The sequence below is a fragment of the Loxodonta africana genome, chromosome 16, assembly GCF_030014295.1.
Source record: "Loxodonta africana isolate mLoxAfr1 chromosome 16, mLoxAfr1.hap2, whole genome shotgun sequence".
In the NCBI taxonomy this organism is placed as follows: domain Eukaryota; kingdom Metazoa; phylum Chordata; class Mammalia; order Proboscidea; family Elephantidae; genus Loxodonta; species Loxodonta africana.
The window spans coordinates 82,902,601-82,922,787 of NC_087357.1; the positions used below are offsets into that span (position 1 = coordinate 82,902,601).

The 20,187-nt window shown below is 51.0% G+C and overlaps 1 protein-coding gene across 1 annotated transcript; it reads right to left on the reverse strand.

The window, feature by feature from the left end:
• Window positions 1-1,322: 1,322 nt before the first annotated feature.
• Window positions 1,323-5,905, reverse strand: C16H10orf71 (chromosome 16 C10orf71 homolog). The gene has a single exon (XM_003408929.3). It carries the CDS (start codon window positions 5,822-5,824, stop codon window positions 1,508-1,510), a length of 4,317 nt encoding a protein of 1,438 aa, XP_003408977.2. The 5' UTR covers window positions 5,825-5,905; the 3' UTR covers window positions 1,323-1,507.
• Window positions 5,906-20,187: the final 14,282 nt, after the last annotated feature.

Sequence of the window (20,187 nt, forward strand, 5' to 3'; positions counted from 1 at the left end):
CTTCAAACGACAGGCTGACTCTCTCGTTAGGGGCGAATGCAGCTGGTGACTTGAAGTTGAAGCCAACGCTCATTTACCATTCCGAAAATCCTAGGGCCCTTCAGAATTATGCTAAATCTGCTCTGCCTGTGCCCTATACATGGTACGACAAAGCCTGAATGACAGCACATCTGTTTACAACATGGTTCACTGAGTATTTTAAGCCCACTGTTGTGACCTACTGCTCAGAAAAAAAAAATTCCTTTCAAGATATTACTGCTCATTGACAATGTACCTGGTCACCCAAGAGCTCTGATGGAGATGTACAAGGAGATTAATGCTGTTTTCAGCATTTCTAAGACGTCATCCATTCTGCAGCCCAGGGATCAAGGAGTAATTTTGACTTTCAAGTCTTATTGGTTAAGAAACACATTTCATAAGGCTGTAGCTGCCATAGATAGTGATTCCTCTGAGGGATCTGGGCAGAGTAAACAGAGAACCTTCTGGAAAGGGTTCACCATTCTAGATGCCATTAAGAACATTCATGGTTCTTGGGACAAGGTCAAAATATCAACATTAACAGGGGTTTGGGAGGAGTTGATTCCAGCCCTCGGGGATGACTTTGAGGAGCCCAAGAGTTCAGTGGAGGAAGTAACTGCAGATGTGGCGGGAAGAGCAAGAGAACTAGAATCAGAAGTGGGGCCTGAAGATGTGACTGAATGGTTGTAATCTCAGGATAAAAGTTCAAAGGCTGAGAAGTTGCTTCTCATGGACGAGCAAAGGGAGTAGTTTCTTGAGATGGAATCTACTCCTGGTGAAGATGCTGTGAACACTGTTGACATGACAACGAGGGGCTTAGAATATTACATAAACTTAGTCAATAAAGCAGCGGCAGGGTTTGAGAGGACTGACTCCAATTCGGAAAGAAGTTCTACCACGGGTAAAATGCTATCAAACAGCTTCGCATGCTACAGAGAAATCTTTCATGAAAGGAAGAGTCAGTCAATGAGGCAAACTTCACTGTCTTATTTTTAGAGATTGTCACAGCCACCCCACCCTTCAGCAACTACTGCCCTGATCAGTCAGCAGCCATCAACGTCGAGGCAAGACCCTCCACCAGCAAAAAGATTCTGCCTTGCTGAAGGCTCAGATGATGCTTAGCACTTTTTAGCAATGAAGTATTTTTTAATTAAGGTATATGCATTGTTTTTTTTAGACGTAATGCTATTGCACACTTAAGAGACTACGGTATAGTGTAAATATAACTTTTATATGCACTGGGAAGCAAACACATTCGTGTGACTGCTTTATTGCAACATTCACTTTATTGTGGTGTTCTGGAACTGAGCCTGCAATATCTCCAAGGTATGCCTGTATGTGTGTGTGTGTGTGTATGCACGCAAATATGTGTACCTGTGTGGGTGTGTGCGTGCATGTGTGTGTGTGTGAGAGACGGTGGTTGCTCTAGGATGGGGGGAGTAAACTCTTCTGGGCTTATTTGGGGAGGAGTGTTAGTCTGCCTTAATTTTCAGGAAATGCCTTCAGTGGCAAAGTCCTCTAAGTCATTGATGGTGATGATCTCCAGGCTTGGAGTATCCCTGCCCTCCTCTTTCGGGCTATGGGGAGGCCCCTTGGGGCATTGGCTGGGTGCATTCTGGGTTGAGTTTCTGGAGGCCCGAGGGGCACGCTGTAGTCCTGTCTCGCAGGGGCCCTGGTGCCCAACAGCAGCCCCCTCAGTGGTGGCAGAAGGGCTAGGCCACAAGAAGGTGGGAGTGGAGAGCTGGGAGGAGCACCGCAGGGGTGTCAAGGCTGTCACGGTCAGGCGCTGGAAGCCAGAAAACAGCAGGAGGGGGTCAACTGGTGCGTCCGCCGGGGATGACTCTGGGGACCCCCCTGCTGAGGATGGGACTGGGACCTTGAAATACTGGCCGGTCTCTGGGTCGTAGAAGGTCTTGATTTTCACCTGGAGTGGCAAGTCAAAGACAAAGTACTCCCCAGACTGGGGGTCTTGGAGGACCTTCTGTGTGACAGGGTATGGAGGCAGGGGCTTGGCCGACTGAGGCACCCTGGCCTGCCTCCTGCTGTGCTCTGAGAAGCTGGACACAGAGTGGCGGTGCACGGGTGGGGGCAGGGACCGGACTGAGGGGAAGCTGGGTTTCTGTGGCATCTCTTTGGGGGATGGTGGCCTCCGCTCAGCCCGCTTTGAGTCCTCGGGCCATGGCCTCTCTTCCCTGGGCTCGCCAGGCCGCCCTTGACCCTGGTCTGTCTTTCTCCTCTTGCTGGCCAGCTTCTTTGCCCGCCGCAGTGCCTTCTCGGTTTTGGGTGGGACTGCAGGTGGCTTGCCTACTGGCCTCTCTGGCTGCACAGGCAGCTCCAGTCTCTCTGGGAGGCCTGCTGAGCTGGCAGCCACGGCCAGCAGGGAGCCTTTGGGAGAGAGAGGCCTGAGATCTTCTGCAGATGGCTCTGGCTGGGCGTCAGAGCCCTCTTCCCACAACAGGGCGTGGGTCAGGTCCTCCCTCCGGGTGACTGGCGCAGGACCAAGGCTGGCCCAGGGGCTAGCAGAGGGAGGCTCCTCTTGCAGCGGCAAGCCCAGCTTGCTGGGGGCTTGGGAGGCCTCGTCCCAAACGCCACTGGCAGTGGGAGAGCACACGCTGCCCGCCTCCAGGGAGCCACGGTTGGGCAAAGTCTCCACCTCACCAGGGACCTGTCTTCTCCCCGGAGCCCCTGCTCTTGGAGTGGACAAAAAGTTACTTCTGAAACCTTGTGTCTGTTCTTCCCCACACCTTCCCAACAGGTGTGGGGGCAGCCCGTCTTCTGTGTTATCTTTCAGGAAAGTGATCTTGGGGACGCACCTTGGAGCATCCAGCCTCACCTGGTCTGTGGAGCCCCTCCTGCCATTGCTCCCCATAACTTCAGGGGCCACACCTGGGAGTGGCCTCATCCCTTCACCCTCTCCCACCAGTGGAGGAGATGGGATAGCCCCCTTCATGGCTGGCTGGAAAGCCTCTGTCTTGGCCATGACGGGGGCCTGCTGGTGGTCCTCTGGGCCCTGGTGGGCTGAGGGCCTCTGGTGTGTGTCCTGCGGATCAGTGGGCAGTGGGTGGGCAGGTGCTGGGGTGCCATGAATTCCCTGGCCCTCTGGGGCACCAGCATCCTCACCTGGCCTGGGCGATTCTGCCTCTCTGTGGCCACCAGCGGGTGAGTCCTCCGAGGACACAGTCCTCAGGAGGGGCAGCAGGATGGGCTTGATCACAGGGGTGGCCCTGAGGGTGTTGTCTTTAATTGTAAACAGTATGTGTTTGTTGGAAGTGGAAGATGGTGCAGCTGTCAAGTCTTTGGCATGTGAAAGGGCCGTATCCTTATTTCCCCCAACCCAAGAGCCTGTGAAATTTGCTCCTTCTGTTGATCTCCTTGGTCTCCCTCCAGACAAACTCTCACCATCTCTTTGCAAGCTCTCCCCCTTGGTGCTCTCATCCATGCACACACGTCCGTTACTTAAGGCACAGAGCTGCTGCCCATCTTTCAGCGTCACTCGTTCCTTCTCGTACCTCTGACTGTCACTTGCACGCATGTCGCTCTTCCTGTCTTCCTGCCGGCTCTCGACACACCATGTCTTCTGCTGGTCCTCGAATGAGGCAAAGGATTGATCTGAAGAACTGGTGCTGAATTTGGCCTTGCTTTGGAGGCCTGGCATAAAATCAGACTGGCTGTCGCTATAAAACACGTCTTCCTCCTCCGGAGAAAGGGGGCCCGGGGAGGGCTTCTGGTGGGAGCTTGGGTTCAACAGACCTGCCTCTCGTTTGGGCTCTGTGTCTTGGGAGACTGATCTGGAGATCCCATTCTGCATCTGGTGGGTCTGCAGTGTCTCAGCAGTCTTTGCAGCCTCAGGTTCTTGCCTGCAAATCTTCAGAGAGAGGTGTTTCCTGAGGCCATGCTGACTAGAGTCCGAGCCACAGCCTGGCCTGGTGGGGCTCAGCTTCGCTTCCCTGTGGACATCATCCTTCTCATAGCTGCCTGTCTCAGCAGCTTCCCCATTGACACAGAAGGAGGCTTTGGCAGTAGTTGGAGGTGAACTAAGAGTTAAGTAGTTATCTGCAGACGACCCACTGGGGTCGGCTCTAGGGTCCTTCTGGGTGCTGACGTATGATGCAGTAAGGATATCTGATGTTCTCTCCTTAGAAAGCTGGCTTGCAGGACTGTCCTCAAGCCCGTTAGGAAGGGTGACACCATTGCTAACAGTCTCTTGCTTGCCATCTGCCTTATCTCTGGCCTTCTCATCAATGCCTTTCAAGAGTAGGTTGGGACTATAGGTGCTTTTCACACGCTTGCGAACATCCTTGAGATTGAACAGAAGGCTGGGGGCTTTGGATTTGTAACTGTCCCGGGACTGGTCCTCCCCTGGCTCCTTCTCCTGGTACCCATTGGGCTGTCCTGGAGGTGATGGAGTCCTCTCTGCTGGCTGATTGCTCAACGAATCCAGGACATGCTTGGTGGGTATGACGGGTGTCAGAAGCTTGCTGATGTTAAAAGGGGGAGTGTAATGTTGGCGGGAGTCCACAGGCTTGTCAGGAGCTTCATCTTCAGGAAATTGTCCCTGGGGGGTCTGCTTTGCATACAAAGGGGGGTCCCTCCTGTGAGGTTGTTTCTTTTCTTCTGAAGCATTTTGTAGACTTTCTTTTCTTCCCTTGCCAGTCTTTGGTTTTCTCCATGGAGCCTGGGTTGGCTTCTCCTGAGGGTCAGGCTGGAAGCCAGAAGATTTTCCCTCCATGGTGAACACCTGAGCTCCAGGGTCCCTTGAGCACCAGGGTCTGGATGTGGAGAGAGCCCCAGTGGGCAACCTACTCTCTTCCTGACTGCAGTCAGCCTGTGCGTGGCTGGGGGACGCTTTGTGCTCAAGTGGGTGGGATTCTCTCAGCAGGGGAGTGTCCTGGCAATGTTTGGGCCCTTTGCTTTCTGGGACCCCCTCAGTGGGGTCCTTTCTCCTTAGCAGCCGTGGTTGGTGGGTGCTCCATGACTCAAAAGCACTGTTTTCACTGTGAAGGAAGGTCCCTTTTGGAGCCCACTCCTTGCCTCTTCCAGGCTCGCCCCTGGCTGACTTGTGGGCTGGGGAGTGGAACTTGGATTCGAAGGAGCTGGAGGCATCGTTGGAGGCTGAGAGGAAGTTGCTGGAGCAGTGAGAGGCTGTTTCGAGGTTCTTTGGGGACTCCTGCTCCCCATGCTTGCTGACAGGCTGATGACCACTATGGTGAGTGCTGGAGACTTCAGCGGGCACCCTCCTGACAGTCAGAAAGGCTGAATCAAAGCAGAAGTTGACACCGCTTTCTGGAAGAGGGGCAAACTTGGGGGCGGTTTTTAGAACCGGAGGCTTGCTTGGGGGAGGTCTGCTGTCACCACGCTGGCTGTCTGGCCTGTCAAAGGATTTAATTAGGGACGATACTTTGGAAAGTGGCTTGTTGCTGCTCCTCAGGCCAGAAACTGGCACCTCCAGCCTCCTCTGGGCTGGCGTTGGCGGGGGGCTGCCCTTGGGGTACTTCTCCTCTCCTTGCACGTACTTGGGTAACTGCTGGAACGTGGCCGCCCAGCCAGTGTGCTCCGTGCCCTGCGAGGGTAACTGGCTCCAGATGCCACTCTTCCTCTGGGTGTGGCTCACGGTCCCCTGGTGGAGGCTCCCGAGCACCTGGCGGGTGAGGTCTGGGGACTCGCTGAAGGACGTGTCCTCAGAGATGCACAGGCTGCGGAAGGCACGTTCTGTGAGGCTGCTCACCTCGCGGTCTGCGTCGTCCAGCAGGCTCCCAATGCTCGAGGAGTCGCTGAAGCCATCGGTGCCCTTCTTGTTGCCCTGCATGGCCTGCCTGCACGGGAGACTGCTAGCCGGCTGGCCAGCACTTCGGGCTCTGCAGACGTGGGTGCAGCCGTCTTCCCTCAAAACCAGGTCTCCCCGTCAGCCCGATGCAGTTGCAACGTGGGAATTTTTTTCTCTGCAGAAGAAATAAACACAGGATGTGAACGGAGCTCACTAGCATATGTTGATTTGTTATACTGTGATGGCCTCCACGTTGCTGTGATGCTGGAAGCTATGCCGTCAGTATTTCAAATACCAGCAGGGTCACTCACGGTGGAAGGGTTTCAGCGGAACTTCTAGACTAAGACAGACTAGGAAGAAAGACCTGGCAATTTACTTCTGAATATCCAGCACTGAAAACCCCACGAATCACAACAGAATATAGTGTGATATGGTGCTGAAGATGACCACTATAAGGTCGGAAGGGACTCAGAATACACAGCGGCTGCAACAATGGACCCGTGCGTACCAGTGATCATGGAGATGGCACAGGATGGGGGCAACATTTCCTTCTGTTGTACATGCGGTCGCCAAGGGTTGGAGCCAACTCGACAGCACCTAGCAACAACATGACCAGGATGTGCAACTTTAGAGCTCCGTGCAAGAACTCACGGTGGGCCCAAGGGGCGATTGTGCTCAAGTTCAGAGAGATCCTCTCTGACCATTCCACGTGATGCTCTCTTCCCCGTCACTCCCAGAGCACTGTCTGTCTTCTTCAAGGCACTGGGCTTGGTCTAAAATTAAATCAACTCTTCGTTGCCTGTCCCCTCATTAGACTAAGCTCCAGGGCTCCTGTGCTAGCTGTTCTCTCACTGTCCCTCATCCTGCACCCACTCAGGAGGGGACAGCCTTGTGGCCCGTACCACCTGGGCTCCCTAACTCTCTGAATGGCAGTGGGGTTTGGCCAGACGGAGGCTCTGTGGGAACTGGAGGGGGGCATGAGCATCCATGGTATTTCTCCCCCGCTCCCTTCTGTGCTCTGTGGGACCCTGGTGGCACAGTGGTTAAGAGCTGCTCACCAAAGGGTCAGCAGCTCAAATCCATCCGCCACTCCTTGGAAACCCTATGGAGCAGTTCTACTTTGTCTTACAGGGTTGCTATAAGTCAGAATCAACTCAGTGGCAGTAGGTTTTTTCCCCTCCATGCTCCAGTGCATGTCCTGGCATTACCACGGTTCTCTGTGATGATGCCCCCGCCCCGGGGCACCAGCCCTCACTGGTCCAGCAGTGCTGCCCCTTTGCCCCTTGAGGCTGTGGTGGCGATGCCTCTCCACTCTTCCTGGGAGTAGAGTCCTTGAGTCTCCTACTTCTGCCTCCACCTTTGTTGCTGTTCCTTGATTACATTCCCTTCCAAATCCTGTCTGTGGATTCTGCCTCGTGTTGGGACCCCGACTGGGAGGACTGCCAGTCCCTACAACAGTGTCCAGCATGGTGGTATGGGTTAAACTATGTCTCCTCAAGTAGGGGTTGGAATCCTAACCTCTGTAGCTGTGGATATAACATGTCTGGAAACAGGGTTTTCTTGTTGCTGTCGTTCTTAGGTGCCATCGAGTTGGTTCTGACTCAAAGAGACCCCATGTACAACAGAACAAAACACTGCCTGGTCCTGCGTCATCCTCACTATCCTTCCTATGCTTGAGCCCATTGTTGCTGCCACTGTGTCAGCCCATCTTGTTGAGGGTCTTCCTCTTTTTCGCCGACCCTCTACTTTACCAAGAATGATGTTCTTCTCCTAGGACCCATGGTGGACAAGTTTCAGTGGAGCTTCCAGACTAAGACTGAGAGGAAGAACCTGGTGATCTACTTCTGAAAGAATTGGACAGTGAAAACCTTATGGAAAGCAGGGTTTTCTTAGTTATGTTAATTAGATCATGCCTGAGTAGGGTGGGTTATAAGTCTAATCACTTCTGAGTTTTGAAAAGAGCGTATTAGACAGTGAGGGACACATGGGGGAAGACAGATGCCATGTGAGGGTTGTCAGGAAACCAAGGAGTACCCAGGACTACTGATAAGGAAGGAACTGACATAGCTGAGACCCGGATTTGGACACTCAGCCTCCAGAACTGTGGGAAAATGTCTGTTCTTTAAAGTTGCTCACTGTGGTATTTCTGTTGGAGCAGCACCAGGGAACCAAGATGGTTGGGCTAGGTGGCACATCAAGGAGTACTTGAAAAACAGTACTAACTAGCAAGTTCAGACTCTGCGGTGGGCCCAGCAAGTGCCGTGTGCGTTTGCAACCAGGAACAGCTGGCAGGGTGCTTCAGAATCTTCAATAGGAAGATGAAATGTGGTTACACAGCAGCCCCACTATCCAAGGGCAGGGCTCCACCCTTCTCTCCCCGCTTGGCTGCCCGAGGAACAAGGCTGGCAGTGCTCACTGTGAGTCAGGGAGGTGGAGCTGTGCACGGAGTCCTTGGAGCCCTGCTCTGCTGCTTGCTGAGGGACCACCGGCTTGCCCCATCTGCCGTCTTAGTCTCCTAGTGCTGCTTTAACAGAAATACTACAAGTGGGTGGCTTTAACAAACAGACATTTTCTCATAGCTAGAGGCTAAAAGTCCAAATCTAGGGCACCTGCCCTAGGGGAAGGTCTCTCTCTGTCGTCTCGGGGGGAAGATGTCTTTCAGTTTCTGTAGACTTGCCTTGACTGTCAAGGGACAGTCTCCCTGTGGCGTGCTTCCTTCTCTGCGCCTGGTCCACTCTTTGATATCTCAAGAGTGATTGATTTAAGACACACCATACACTGATCTGGCCTCATTAACATAACAATGAAAATCCTATTCCCAGACAGGATTATATCCACAGGTATTGGGGTTAAGATTTCAACACGTATTTTGTGGGACACAATTCAGTTCATAATGCCTGCCCCCCTGTGGCAGGGGGTGGCTGCGAGGGTCTTCATGTTCCTCCTGTGCTGCATCCTGCAAGGACCCCAGCCCAGGGATGAGGCTGATATGCTCCAGTCCTGGGGTCTATTATTTCCTGTCCCTGGACCATTGCCATCGGTGAGTTTCAAATGCTGACTTGTTGGCAGGCTGATGTGCCCTTATGGATGAAAGGATTGAGCTGGGGCTGCTGGAGACAAGAGAGCGCCCTGAGTTCTAGCAAATTCAGTCAGCTGATGAAGAACAACTGACCTGTTCTCTTAATGTGCTCTGCAGCCCAGCCTTGGAAACCACAGACTCTTTACGGAACAAGCCTTTTAGAAGACCACAGGGAAGGGGACAGAGTCCGCTCCTGTGCTAGGGTGGGGGGCTGACCTTGCTGGCTGGCTGACCTCACATTCTTTCCCACCCTCCTCTCCCTCACCCAGTTCCACTATCAGAGCTGTAAAAGCTGAACACATCCTCAGACTCCCATGCAGCTCATGTGGCACAGTTCTGGCCGAAGGGATGGAAGAAGACACTTCTGAAAACGCTCCTGCCTATCTCAGTGAAGGAATACTCCGTTCTTGCCCTTTCTTCTTGCTCCGAGAGCAGACATGATTCTTGAAACTGAGACCTTTACTTTGCAACCTGAGGGACAAGACTGGAAGACCACAGGCCAACTTGCCAGGATACGGAGTGGACAGAGCTGTCCTGGGCCCTCCATGGCCCATGTGAGGAGGGGGTCTGTGCCAGCGTCTCCTCCTGCTGGACTTCCTGTTAGGTGTGGATGTGTGTGTGGCGGGGATGGGAGGGAACTTTACTTGCTTCAGCCGCTGTAAGTCAGGTTTCCTGCTTCTCAAGGCCCTAACCAATAGTAAAGCAGTCTCTGGATGCTGATGGCAAGATTGCTTAGTTGGTCCCAATGCTGGGAGTTTGCTCTTGACAATGACCGAACTCAGTAAGAATGGCGTTTCTCTACTTCCACATTAAGAACATTGGATAGTTAGAGATCTGTGTTTAGAACCTCAGAATCAAGTAAACACCCCTCCCACCCCACCCTCTCTGACGAAACACTCTCTAGATAAATAGATAGTTGCCATCCAGTTGGGTCTGCCTCATGGTGACCTACGTACAACAGAACAAAAAGTTGCTCAGTTCTGCACCATCCTCGTGATCACCCGCATGTTTGAGCTCGCCACCATGACTGTTGCACCAATCCATCGCACTGAGGACCTCCTTTGCCCTCGCTGGCCCTCTGTTTCACCAAAGAGGCTGTCTTCCGCCAGTGACTGATCCCTCCTGGTGGTGTGTCTGAAGCAAGTGAATCCGACAAAGTTCAGTTGTGATCCAAAGGTTTCCTTTGGCTAAGTTTTGGAGGTAGGTCACCAGGCCTTTCTTTGTAGTCTTAGTCTGGAGCTCTGCTGAAACCTGTCTACCATGGATGACCCCACTGGTATCTGACATACTGATGGCACAACTTCCAGCATCACAGCAACACGCAAGCCGCCACAGTATGACAGACAGGTGATGGGAAACCCTCCCTACCGTAGCAGATCTTTGTTGTTTTTTGGAACACTCAGCTTCCACTTCACTCCTTTGAGTGAAAGCATTTGATATCTTTTAGGGAATCTCCTCTCCCTCATGGTGTTCAGTGTTGGGGGGCTGAGAATCAAGGTACCTGCCAAAGTGCCCCTGGCCATGTGCAGAGTTGAGACCCAGGCCAGGCCAATCACTCCGTTTTCTCCCGGACCTCTGTGTTCTGACTGGAGGGATGGATGCAAGGGTGGAAAATGGGCTCCAGGTGTTCCTTCCAGTGACAGAGCTCCTGGTGCGCTTTGGGAGCTGCCTGGTCCCAGAACTTTCCCAGCCTGGATCCTCAGCCTTCACACCACATCTATGAGATGCCCAATTCCTTCCAATCATTATTTGTTTCTGCTCAGTTTGTCCAGGTTCTGTTTCTGTTGCTTGTGGCCAAAGAACCCTGACTGATCTCTGGTCTTCGTCATAATTTCAAGCAGTAGTGAGAGGTCCACTGTTATTTAAAGCATTTAGGAAATAACCAAGTTCCTTCTACCTAGGGAAAAAGGGGGATCCCCCCACTATGACTAGCTTTGTTTAGATACTGATTTGGTTCACTTGGAGTCAGATGGAACCATCATAAAGTTGGCCTCATCCCTTCCCCCACCCCACCCACTGGAACCATTCAGCATGGAGGTCAAGAACAGAAAGTTTTCTAGATGCAGGTTCTTATGTTGGTCCATACCTGTTACAGGAGAGGGAGATACTGGAGTTTGCCTTGATGGGTCTTAGGATCTGTAGTTTTAAAACTTCTGTTCATGCTTATATTTGGTGCCATCACTGCCCATCTAGAAAGAAGAGGAAAAATAATTTCAGTGGAGTCCATCTGATCAAAGAGTCAAGCACATGTTCCATGTGTGGAAGATATTCAATGGACATTTGATGAATGAATACATGAAAGGAGGAGGAAACAAATGCACAAAAGAGGTGTCTTTAAATGTTAAAAATAACTACCCTATACACTTGAACTCAATTCTAAAGATGAGCATTTTTGGTGGAAACCAAAATAGAGTCAATTTATATCCCTTCTAATATTCATGAATGTGCCTATGATCCAAGAAATCTTCAGAAGCCTTTGGGATTCCTAATATGATTGACCTAGTTTTGAATTATTTCTTGCTAGTAAAATCTGACCACTTGAATTAATAACTCAAGTTTTGCAGTAAAGATATCTGGAGTAGCCAAACTTGAGTCCACTCAGCAAGAAGTAGCACAGTGTTCGATTTATTGCTGGCAGGAGGCTTGAGTATCTATCTTGACAGCTAAAAGAACAAAAAAGCTGCCCAGGAGAATTTTAAGAGTGCTCAGAATGAAGTGTAAACTAATTAAAATAAATCCACTATGCAAATTTTAAATGCAGACCATCAGGGCTTTCAAAAGGCCTTCCCCAGCTCAGAGCTCCAGGTTATTAATCTATTCCAAGGTAGTTTATTAACAATATTAATAATCATAATAACTTGAATTTGTGGGATAATTTCTTTAGAGAATCACAAAAGTGCCTTGTGTCTACCACCATAAGGTTAGCCCCACCCCAACTCCCTAGGCCGGCTTAGACAGCATCCCTTCGTGTTCCCAGAGCAAGCTGGGTTTATCTTTTCCACAGCTCATGCCTTATTATCACAGATCGTATGTTATAGCCTGTGTGTCTTAGGAAGTGATGATTTCTTCTTTCTTCAACCAGAAAGAAAGGTCCTTTAGCCCAGGAAGGTGGCCTTATTTGCTTTTTACACTGAACACATCAACATTTGTTGTTGTTAGTTCCCACTGAACTGACCTCATGTACAACGGAACGAAACATTACCCATTCCTGTGCTATCCTCATGATCACTGGTGTGTTTGAGCCCATTGTGGTGGTTATTGAGTCAATCCATCTCGCTGAGTTTTCCCTTGTTTTTCTAATCTTCTACTTCACCAACTATGGTATCTTCTTCTAGTGATTGATCTTGCCTGATGACGTGTCCACAGAAAGTGAGCTAGCAAAAGCCCCTGAGCCTTGCCAGAAAGTCCACCTATATTGGATGCAGGCCATATTCTCAAGGAAAACTCTCTTTCAACTGACTGGCTGCTCACAGCAGATCCCATCATGGAGATCCGGTATCAAATCTCATCATGGAAGTGATCACATCATCATACAACTGCCAAACTACATCATAACTTAGCAAACCACCCAGAATCATGGCCCAGCCAATGGACACATACCCTTAATGATCACACTGGCTCGTAGAAACACTTTTTAGAAAAAAGGGTATGGTTACCTAGTCACGACAATAGACTCAAACATGCCAAGGATCAGGAGGATGGTGCAGGACTGGGCAAAGTTTTGTTCTGTTGTACCTAAAGTTGTTATGAGTTGGAGCTGACTCAATGGCAACTAACAAGAATGAGGACAAACTGTATATTGCCAAGCCATGTCACAATTAAGGTCTTGGAATCTGCTCTAATGAGTTCATAGAAACAAAAATGAATATTTAATCATATCATGGCAAATTCCTATTTATGTCTATAAAAAGTCTATAGCCTTCAAAAATAGTTTGTTCTCTTAAAAGCTTCCATCTTCTCCATCTTCTCCATAGCTTCCATTATTTCCCTAACCCTTTCTCTCTGCTGGTAATTCCTCCCACCCCACTCCTTCCAAATGGATCTTCCAATGAGTAATTTTTGCTCCACATCTGACTTAACCTCCAAGTTGCAATTACCTTTCTCTAGGCAGGCCACTATCTTCTTGAGACAGACTCTTACCTTGACTTCTGGGACCCATGCTCTCTAGTCCTCCGCTCCCTGTCTGGCTGTTCTCCCTCTCTTGTCTTCCTCTCCTGGACCACCAAATACGGGATTCCCTTCCTTCTCACTCCTGGGACTTCTCTTCTCACTCTACATTTTCCACATAGGCAATTTTATCCACACTCACTGTTTCCTTGAACATCTATGCGCTGACAGCATGTCTAACCCAGACCATTTCTTGGGCTCCAGACCCAGGTATCCACTGGCTCCTTGGGCACACAGGCACTTCAGACTCACACGTGTAAAAGTGAACCTGGATCTTTCTACAGCCTCTTCTCTCTCCAGGGATTCGAGAAATCTGGGAGTCATTCATGACTTCTCCCTCTGCCTCCGCCCAGTGACTTCTCACATTCAATCCATTTTCAAGTCCCGTGAGTTCGTCTTTTGAAGCTCTCTTTTGCATTATCTCCATCTCTACTGTCACCACGTGGCCCAGGCTGCCATCACCTCTCTCCTGGACTGATGCAATAGTTCGTATCCATTTAAAAATCAAATCTGTTTAAGTCATCCTCTCGCTTAAAGCCCTTCAATGGCTTCTGAGTTTTAAAGAATGAAAACCGATCTCCTCAACATGGAGCCTCCAATTCTGTCCTTATCTTAGACTATTTTCTCCCTCATTCTTGGCTTTCCAGCCACACTGATGTTTTTCCAACTTTTTCCTTGCCTCAGTGCCTTTGCACATGTTGTTACCTCTGCTTGGAATTCTTTACCTCCATCTTTTCCCCTTTACCTAGTTTACTTCTAAATATGCTTCAGAAGCCAGTTCATGTGTCCCTTCAACAACGTGCATCCTCAGACTATCTCTTATAGCTACAGCCATCTCCTTTGCAGCACTTACCATGCCTGTAATTAAGTATTTAACAGGGTGTTTTGCTGTTGAACGTCTGTCTCCTGCTAGATGGGTGTGACATTGTGGTGGGGCCCAGGTTTGTCTTGCTCTCCAGTTCATCCTCATCATGTCCCATAGAGTACAGGAACACAGGAAATATTTATTAAATAAATGGACGAATCCCCCCATCTTGGTCATAATATTACTCACTCTTGATTGGCTTCGCAGAACTTATTTTATCGGAAAATCAACTATAGTCCAAAGATTACAGAATTATCACTAATTTCAAATTAGTGAACTTGAATCCAGGAGAATTTAACTTGCTTTTCAATTTCAAGTCTTAGAATATATAACGTTTCTGTAAGTGTGATAGGAGTCCCCGAGTGGTGCAAACAGTTAACATACTTAGCCACTAACCAAAGGATTGGTGGTTTGAGTCCATCCAGAGGCAACTCAAAAGAAACGCCTGACAGCCTACTTCTGAAAAATAAACCATTGAAAACCCTATGGAGCACAATTCTACTCTTATATACTTGGGGTTGCCATGAATCCAAGTTAACTCTACAGCAACTGGTTTTTATAAATGTGGTAAGACGTGGAGCCAGGTGGTCCAAAGTGTTCTGAGAGCCTGTTTCTGACCGCTCCCAGCCTTCACACCATGGCACATGCTGTTTCAAGTAGAATCGAGTTTTCAGTGAACATTGACTAACATTTACATCAGGGAGCAGTAAGAAGGGAATTCCTGGCTGCCTCCGTTTACCCATTTGTCTCTCTAACCCAACTCCGAGCTCCAAGTTAGGGGTTGTTTTGATTCATTCTGAAGTGTCAGTATCCAGCAAATATTGGTACGCTAACTGTGGTCCTGTTTACAGCCATATGGTGAATGGTTATTACAGAATCTATTTTACCTAATGGTGGTGTCAGCAGCCAGAATGTCGGCATCTGCCCTGTGTTGTCAGAGCAACCCTGGGAAACTCACCGGCACTTGCATTCGCCTACTCTGGCCACTAGTCAAGCTGGCATCAGGGTCGAGCAAAACCCAAACGAAACCCCCTGTTGCTGAGTCGATTCCGACTCACAGCGACCCCGCGTGTGTCAGGGTAGAACCATGCTCCACAGGGTTTTCAGGGCTGATTTTTCGCAAGCAGATCGCTAGGTCTTTCTTCCGAGGCATCTCTGGGTGGACTTCAGTCGCTAACCTTCTGGTCAGCAGCCAAGCATTTTAACTGTTTGCACTAGCCGGTGCTTCTCCTTTGCACAGAAACGAAAACCAAACCTCTTGCCGTCAAGTCATTTCTGTCTCATGGTGACTGCTTGTGTTGCAGAGTAGAACTTAAGGTTTTGTTGGTTGTGATCTTTACAGAAGCAGGTTGCCAGGCCTTTCTTCCACAGTGCCACTGGGTGGGTTAGTAGTTGAGCTCAAGCTGTTAGCACCACGTGGGCCTTTTACGTTTGCACAGTCATTACTGAATTCTAACTCTTCTGAAACTTTTTCTCAAGTGCTGCTTTTCCCAAGTCTCGCTGCACAGTGAGCGCTGTAGAACTACCACAGACCAGAATGTGCTGCTTTTTGTAGACGCGAGTTTTCTCTCTCTCCTCATCCCTTACAAACTGTGTATATCTGAATGCCTATGCCTGACACTCTGGGGCCACCTCCTCCCATCCGAGCTTGACCTCTCTCCTTCTGTGCCCTCTGCCCCCCAGGTCCACCGTTCACTGCATGAGGGAGCTGCAGGGTCCAGGTGTGTCCTGGCATGGCTCCTTTGCGTGGCAGTCCTTCTGCTTGGAGTGTCTCTCGACGTCCTCTGGTCAGCAAGTGCTGACCATGCCTCCACTGTTCTCCCATCCCCTGAAGAATCTTTTTTTTTTTTTTCTTTAAGTCACCTGCACTGTGTGATTCCACTTCACCTGCTATGACTCCATCTCCCCCGGGGGGCTTTGGGCTGTATGGAGGGAGGTTGTCCAGCCGGCTCGCTTTGACTGACGTAGCGTCTCGTACGTGGTAGCCACCTGTAAACGTTTTCAGTTGCTGGGGCCGAGTCCTCTCTCTGGGCAGCAAGGATATGGTGACAGACGTTTGGTGCCAGCGTGCGGGGTGTGGACAGATGGGCAGAAGCTCCTTGGGGCATTCTGAGCGGCCTTGTCCCTGTGGGCCCTGACAGGACTATGCATCTCAGCTGCTGGTCTCCCTGGAGCCTCCAGGGCAGAGACAGTGCCCCCAGCATCCCAGAGGAGGGCCCTGCTCTGGATGCTCACTTACAGTTGCTCATCTGGGTGCCACATCCAGCAACCAGCTGCCGTCGAGTCATTTCTGACTCACAGTGACTCCCCGTGCGTCAGAGTAGAGCTGCGCTCCTTCGGGTTTTCAATGGCTGTGATGTTTGGAAGTAGATCACCAGGCCTTTCTTCCAAGGTACCCCTGAATGGACTCAAACCTCCAGCCTCCCGCTTCCTAGTTGAGCGTGTTAATCATTTGCACCACGCAGGGACAGTGAGTGCCACGTGTTGATTGCTGCTGACTCAGCTCTGACTCAGGATGACCCTACGCATAACAGGATGAAGGACTACCTGGTCCTGCACCGTCTTCTCCATCGTCGGTATGTTTAAGTGCATCATTGTGTCAATCCATCTCGTCGAGGGTTTTGCTCATTTTCACTGACCCCCTGCTTTGCCAAACATGACGTCCTTTTCTAACGATTGGTCTTTCCTGGTGATGTGTCCAAAGTAAGCGAGCTGAAGTCTCAAGTTCCACACGGCTTTGACCTTTCCTGAGGAAGTACGATAGATAGTCCCACAGACTAGACCCCTGACTGGCCCCAGCCCAGGGACTGTAATTACCACGGGCTGTGGATTGTCAGCTCCGTTTCTGAGGCGAGAAAAATGGAGCCTCAGAGAAGAAAAGTGAATGTCCCGTGTCTAGCAACTGGTGAGCGACAGAGCTGGATTTGGACCCAGGTCTGTGTGGTTCTGTTAGCGCCCTGCGAGGGAGGAAGTGGTTGGTGGCCCAGCATGGCTGGTGCCAGGTCTAGCAAATAAGAATACTGGATACCCAGAGAAATGTAGATTTCAGATAAACAGTGGACCATTTTTTAGTATAAATATTTGGGACATACTAATGCCAAAATTTATTTGTTGCTTGTCTGAACTTTGCATTCATTGGGCATCCGGGATTTTATCTGGCAACCAGCTTCTAGGACCCACAGAGTTAGTTGTTAGGACCCTCCTGACTCTCAGGACAGTTGATAGGGATGTCAGAGGAAGCCAGTCTAGTGAGGCAACACTGGAACAGCAGCCGTGACAGTGACGGCTTGTGTCTGCATGTCACATTGCAGGTCATGACACAGGTTGGCATCCAGGGCCTTGTCTGAGCCTCACAACCCCTGTTAGGTGGGTTGGGCAGCCTCAGTGCCACAATTTCTGGGTGGAGAAGTAAAGGCCCAGGGAGGAGCAGGGCTTGGGTGTTTCACCAGCAGGTAAACAAGAACCAGGCTGGGGGCTGGCCCCATTCCCAGCCAGTCCTCGGGCTACATCACCACCCCTGTGCCATCTCCAGAGTGGAGCCCTGAACCCAGATGGGTCCCTTGTCACTGCAGGAAGGTGTTACCTGCACTCCCACGGGCTGGGATGGAAGTCATGGCGGGCCATGGGAGAATCCAAGGGCCCAGAAGGGTTTTCTTTTCTCTTGAAGTCCTAACAACCTTCTCAGCTCAGGTTGTCTCGACAACACAAGTGTAGAACTGTTGTATAAGCCAGCAGACCTGGGTCCCTGCTGTCTGAGTGGGGCTCTGGTGCTGTGGGAGGCTGGCTTGGAGGAGCCTGGGCGCCGTTCCAGCAGTGGCACAGGCTTCCATTCTGTCTTCTTTCTTCCTCTGCCCGTCTTCTTGACAGGAAGCCACTGGGGTTTGCTTGGCTGCTTGGGCCTGACCACTTGCCTATATGTGGTTTTTGAGCCTGAGATCTTGGGGTAGATTTAATTACACTAATTGAATGGTGTTTTCACTTCTCAGTGGAGGGGAAGCAGGAGATGACAGGGGCAGCTTTATCACACCCAGAGGCCCAACAAAGTGGAATAGCCTCCCTTGCTCTCCTTGTGTGTTGTTCCTGAGACCTCGAAGAGGGCAGTCCTGAGGAGTGGTCCAGTGTAGTTAAACGTGGTGGGTATAGGTATCAGAGGCGGGCAGATGGGGACTGCGTGCTGCCGGTGAATGCACGGACACCCAGCATGTCCACCCCAGCCCCACACCAGCACTGTGCTCCGGGCCTGTGACGGGCTGGTCAGGCTTGGGCCAGCACTTGACCTCCCTGCATTGCTGCCAGCAGCCCTCTGGTGTGTCTGCTTCAAAGGACCGCATTTGTCTGCTTTCCATGTTTTACAAGGTAAAGGACGGCATGGCGAGATCAGCCTCCTCACTTGGGGTCCTTGCAGAGACGGGGCAGGATGGGCGGTGAAGTGGAGAAGCAGGTGTCAGGCCCCTGCTGCACCTGCCTGCGCTCACTTGTTCTTCCAGAAAGCTCAGCTGGAACGCCAAGGAAATTCCGGGTTAACCTCCCGTCTCCTGCACGTGGCCCACAGCCAGCGCTTAAGCTACATGGATGACTCTGTCCTCGCAGCCACTTCTGATTTTGGAAGTCAGAAATTTTAAGTTTATTTATATTCCGCTTGAAGAAAACATGAGATTTCATAACCCAAACTAAAAGATTTTTCATTCATTCCTTCATTCATCATTCATTCATGCATTCCTCCACTCAACAGCTATCCATCAAGCACCTACCATGGGCTGGCTTGTCCTGGGTGCTGAGATTTGGCCATGAGGAGGGCTGACCTGTCTCGTGGAACTGGGATGAAGTGAGGGAGGGCAGTGCTTTGTAAATGCATATTTGCCTTGATTATCTTTGCTTGGCTTACATCAGGCAGTGCCTCCAGGCAGGTAAAACACAGTTGTGACTTGCACACAAGTTGTTACACACCCAAGTCAGCCTATTTGGCTTCCTGTCACAATTTATAAACAAGGTGGGGTCAGCCTGCAGCCCGACCTGGCCTGGCTTGACCGCCCCGTCTAGTACCTAGATTGTGAAAGCCGAGGCTTTCAGCCTTCTCCAGGGCTCTTGAGCAGCTCTGTCCAGCCCAGGAAAGTGCTGTGGCCTGGCAGGTGTGTCCTGTGCGGTGGCCCCAGAGCCCGGGGGCCTGCAGCAGCCCGGGACACCGAGCTCGTTTGGGCTGGCCAGCCTCACAGAGCTGGCTGGTGAGCAAGTGGTGGCGACAGCCACAGGTGTGGCTCTGCTCTTGGAAGAGAGAGCTGGAGGTGACAGAACTCCTCCATGGACCTCACCCCAGGCTGAGTCTGATTTCTGGCCTGGGTAGCAGACCTGCTGCATTGATAGGCTGTTTCCCCAGAGCCCCTGAGCATTGCCCAGCCCTAGGGCTTTGTCTGCAGTTAGAGGCAGGGCACCTGGCACAGGGCAAGTCTGGGCCCGGTTTAGTCCAGAGATCCCGAGAACATGAGGGTGTCTAGCACCTGGCATCACAGACCTGGGGGAGGGGCCCCAGAAAGAGGGAGGAGCAAGATCTGTAGAAACAGAGACAGAAGAGGGAAAGGATGCAGGTGTCTCCCAGTACCTGTCCCCTCCCACTCCATTTCCTGTTCTCTGATGCCTGGCGATTGTACCTGACCCAGGTGAGCTGCTCACTGCCTAACAGCTGGCTCTCTGGGGGAAAGAAGCCCTGACCTGTGGCCCTTGCTGATTTCTGCAACTGATTTCAAGCTGCCGGCCTGAGGTTGCTGATGTCAACTCTGGGCAGAGGTGCGTGATTGGTCCTGAGGGGTGCAGGCAGCCCTGGCAGCCCGGGATCCCAGCAGGCCCTTGCATGTGCTTCCATAAAGATTTTTAGGTAAGTCTCACTCTGTGAAAGCTAACACATGAGTTACTCGCAGCACATCTTCATACCATTTCTGACCATTTCTGGCCATATTGTCGTTGTTGGGGAGTCACTCCTTGGATGTTGTGACCAGATGGGCTGAGGTAGGGCCATGTCGTCAGGTGCCCCTCTCTCCCCTAAGAAGGCGCTCAGGCCCAGCAGATCCTGGCTTCTTGAAGGCAGGCTCCATTGGGAGCTCTCTTCAGCCCCAAGGGCTCAGCCTCATCAGCCAGTTGGACTCCAGACAAGGAACCCTTTCTCCTGCTTGTCCTGGGCTCAGAGGGGCCCCAATTTATCTTTCCAGTGATGACTGCCCTGGTATCAAGGCTAAAAGCAGGAATAGAAAAGAGTTGGACTAGACAGGTTGTTTTCAGTTGCCATTGAATTGGCTCTGATTC

Bases quoted from the DNA above. Each gene is read 5' to 3' on its own strand.
- C16H10orf71 (XM_003408929.3), bottom strand. From the start codon at position 5,824: ATGCAGGGCAACAAGAAGGGCACCGATGGCTTCAGCGACTCCTCGAGC.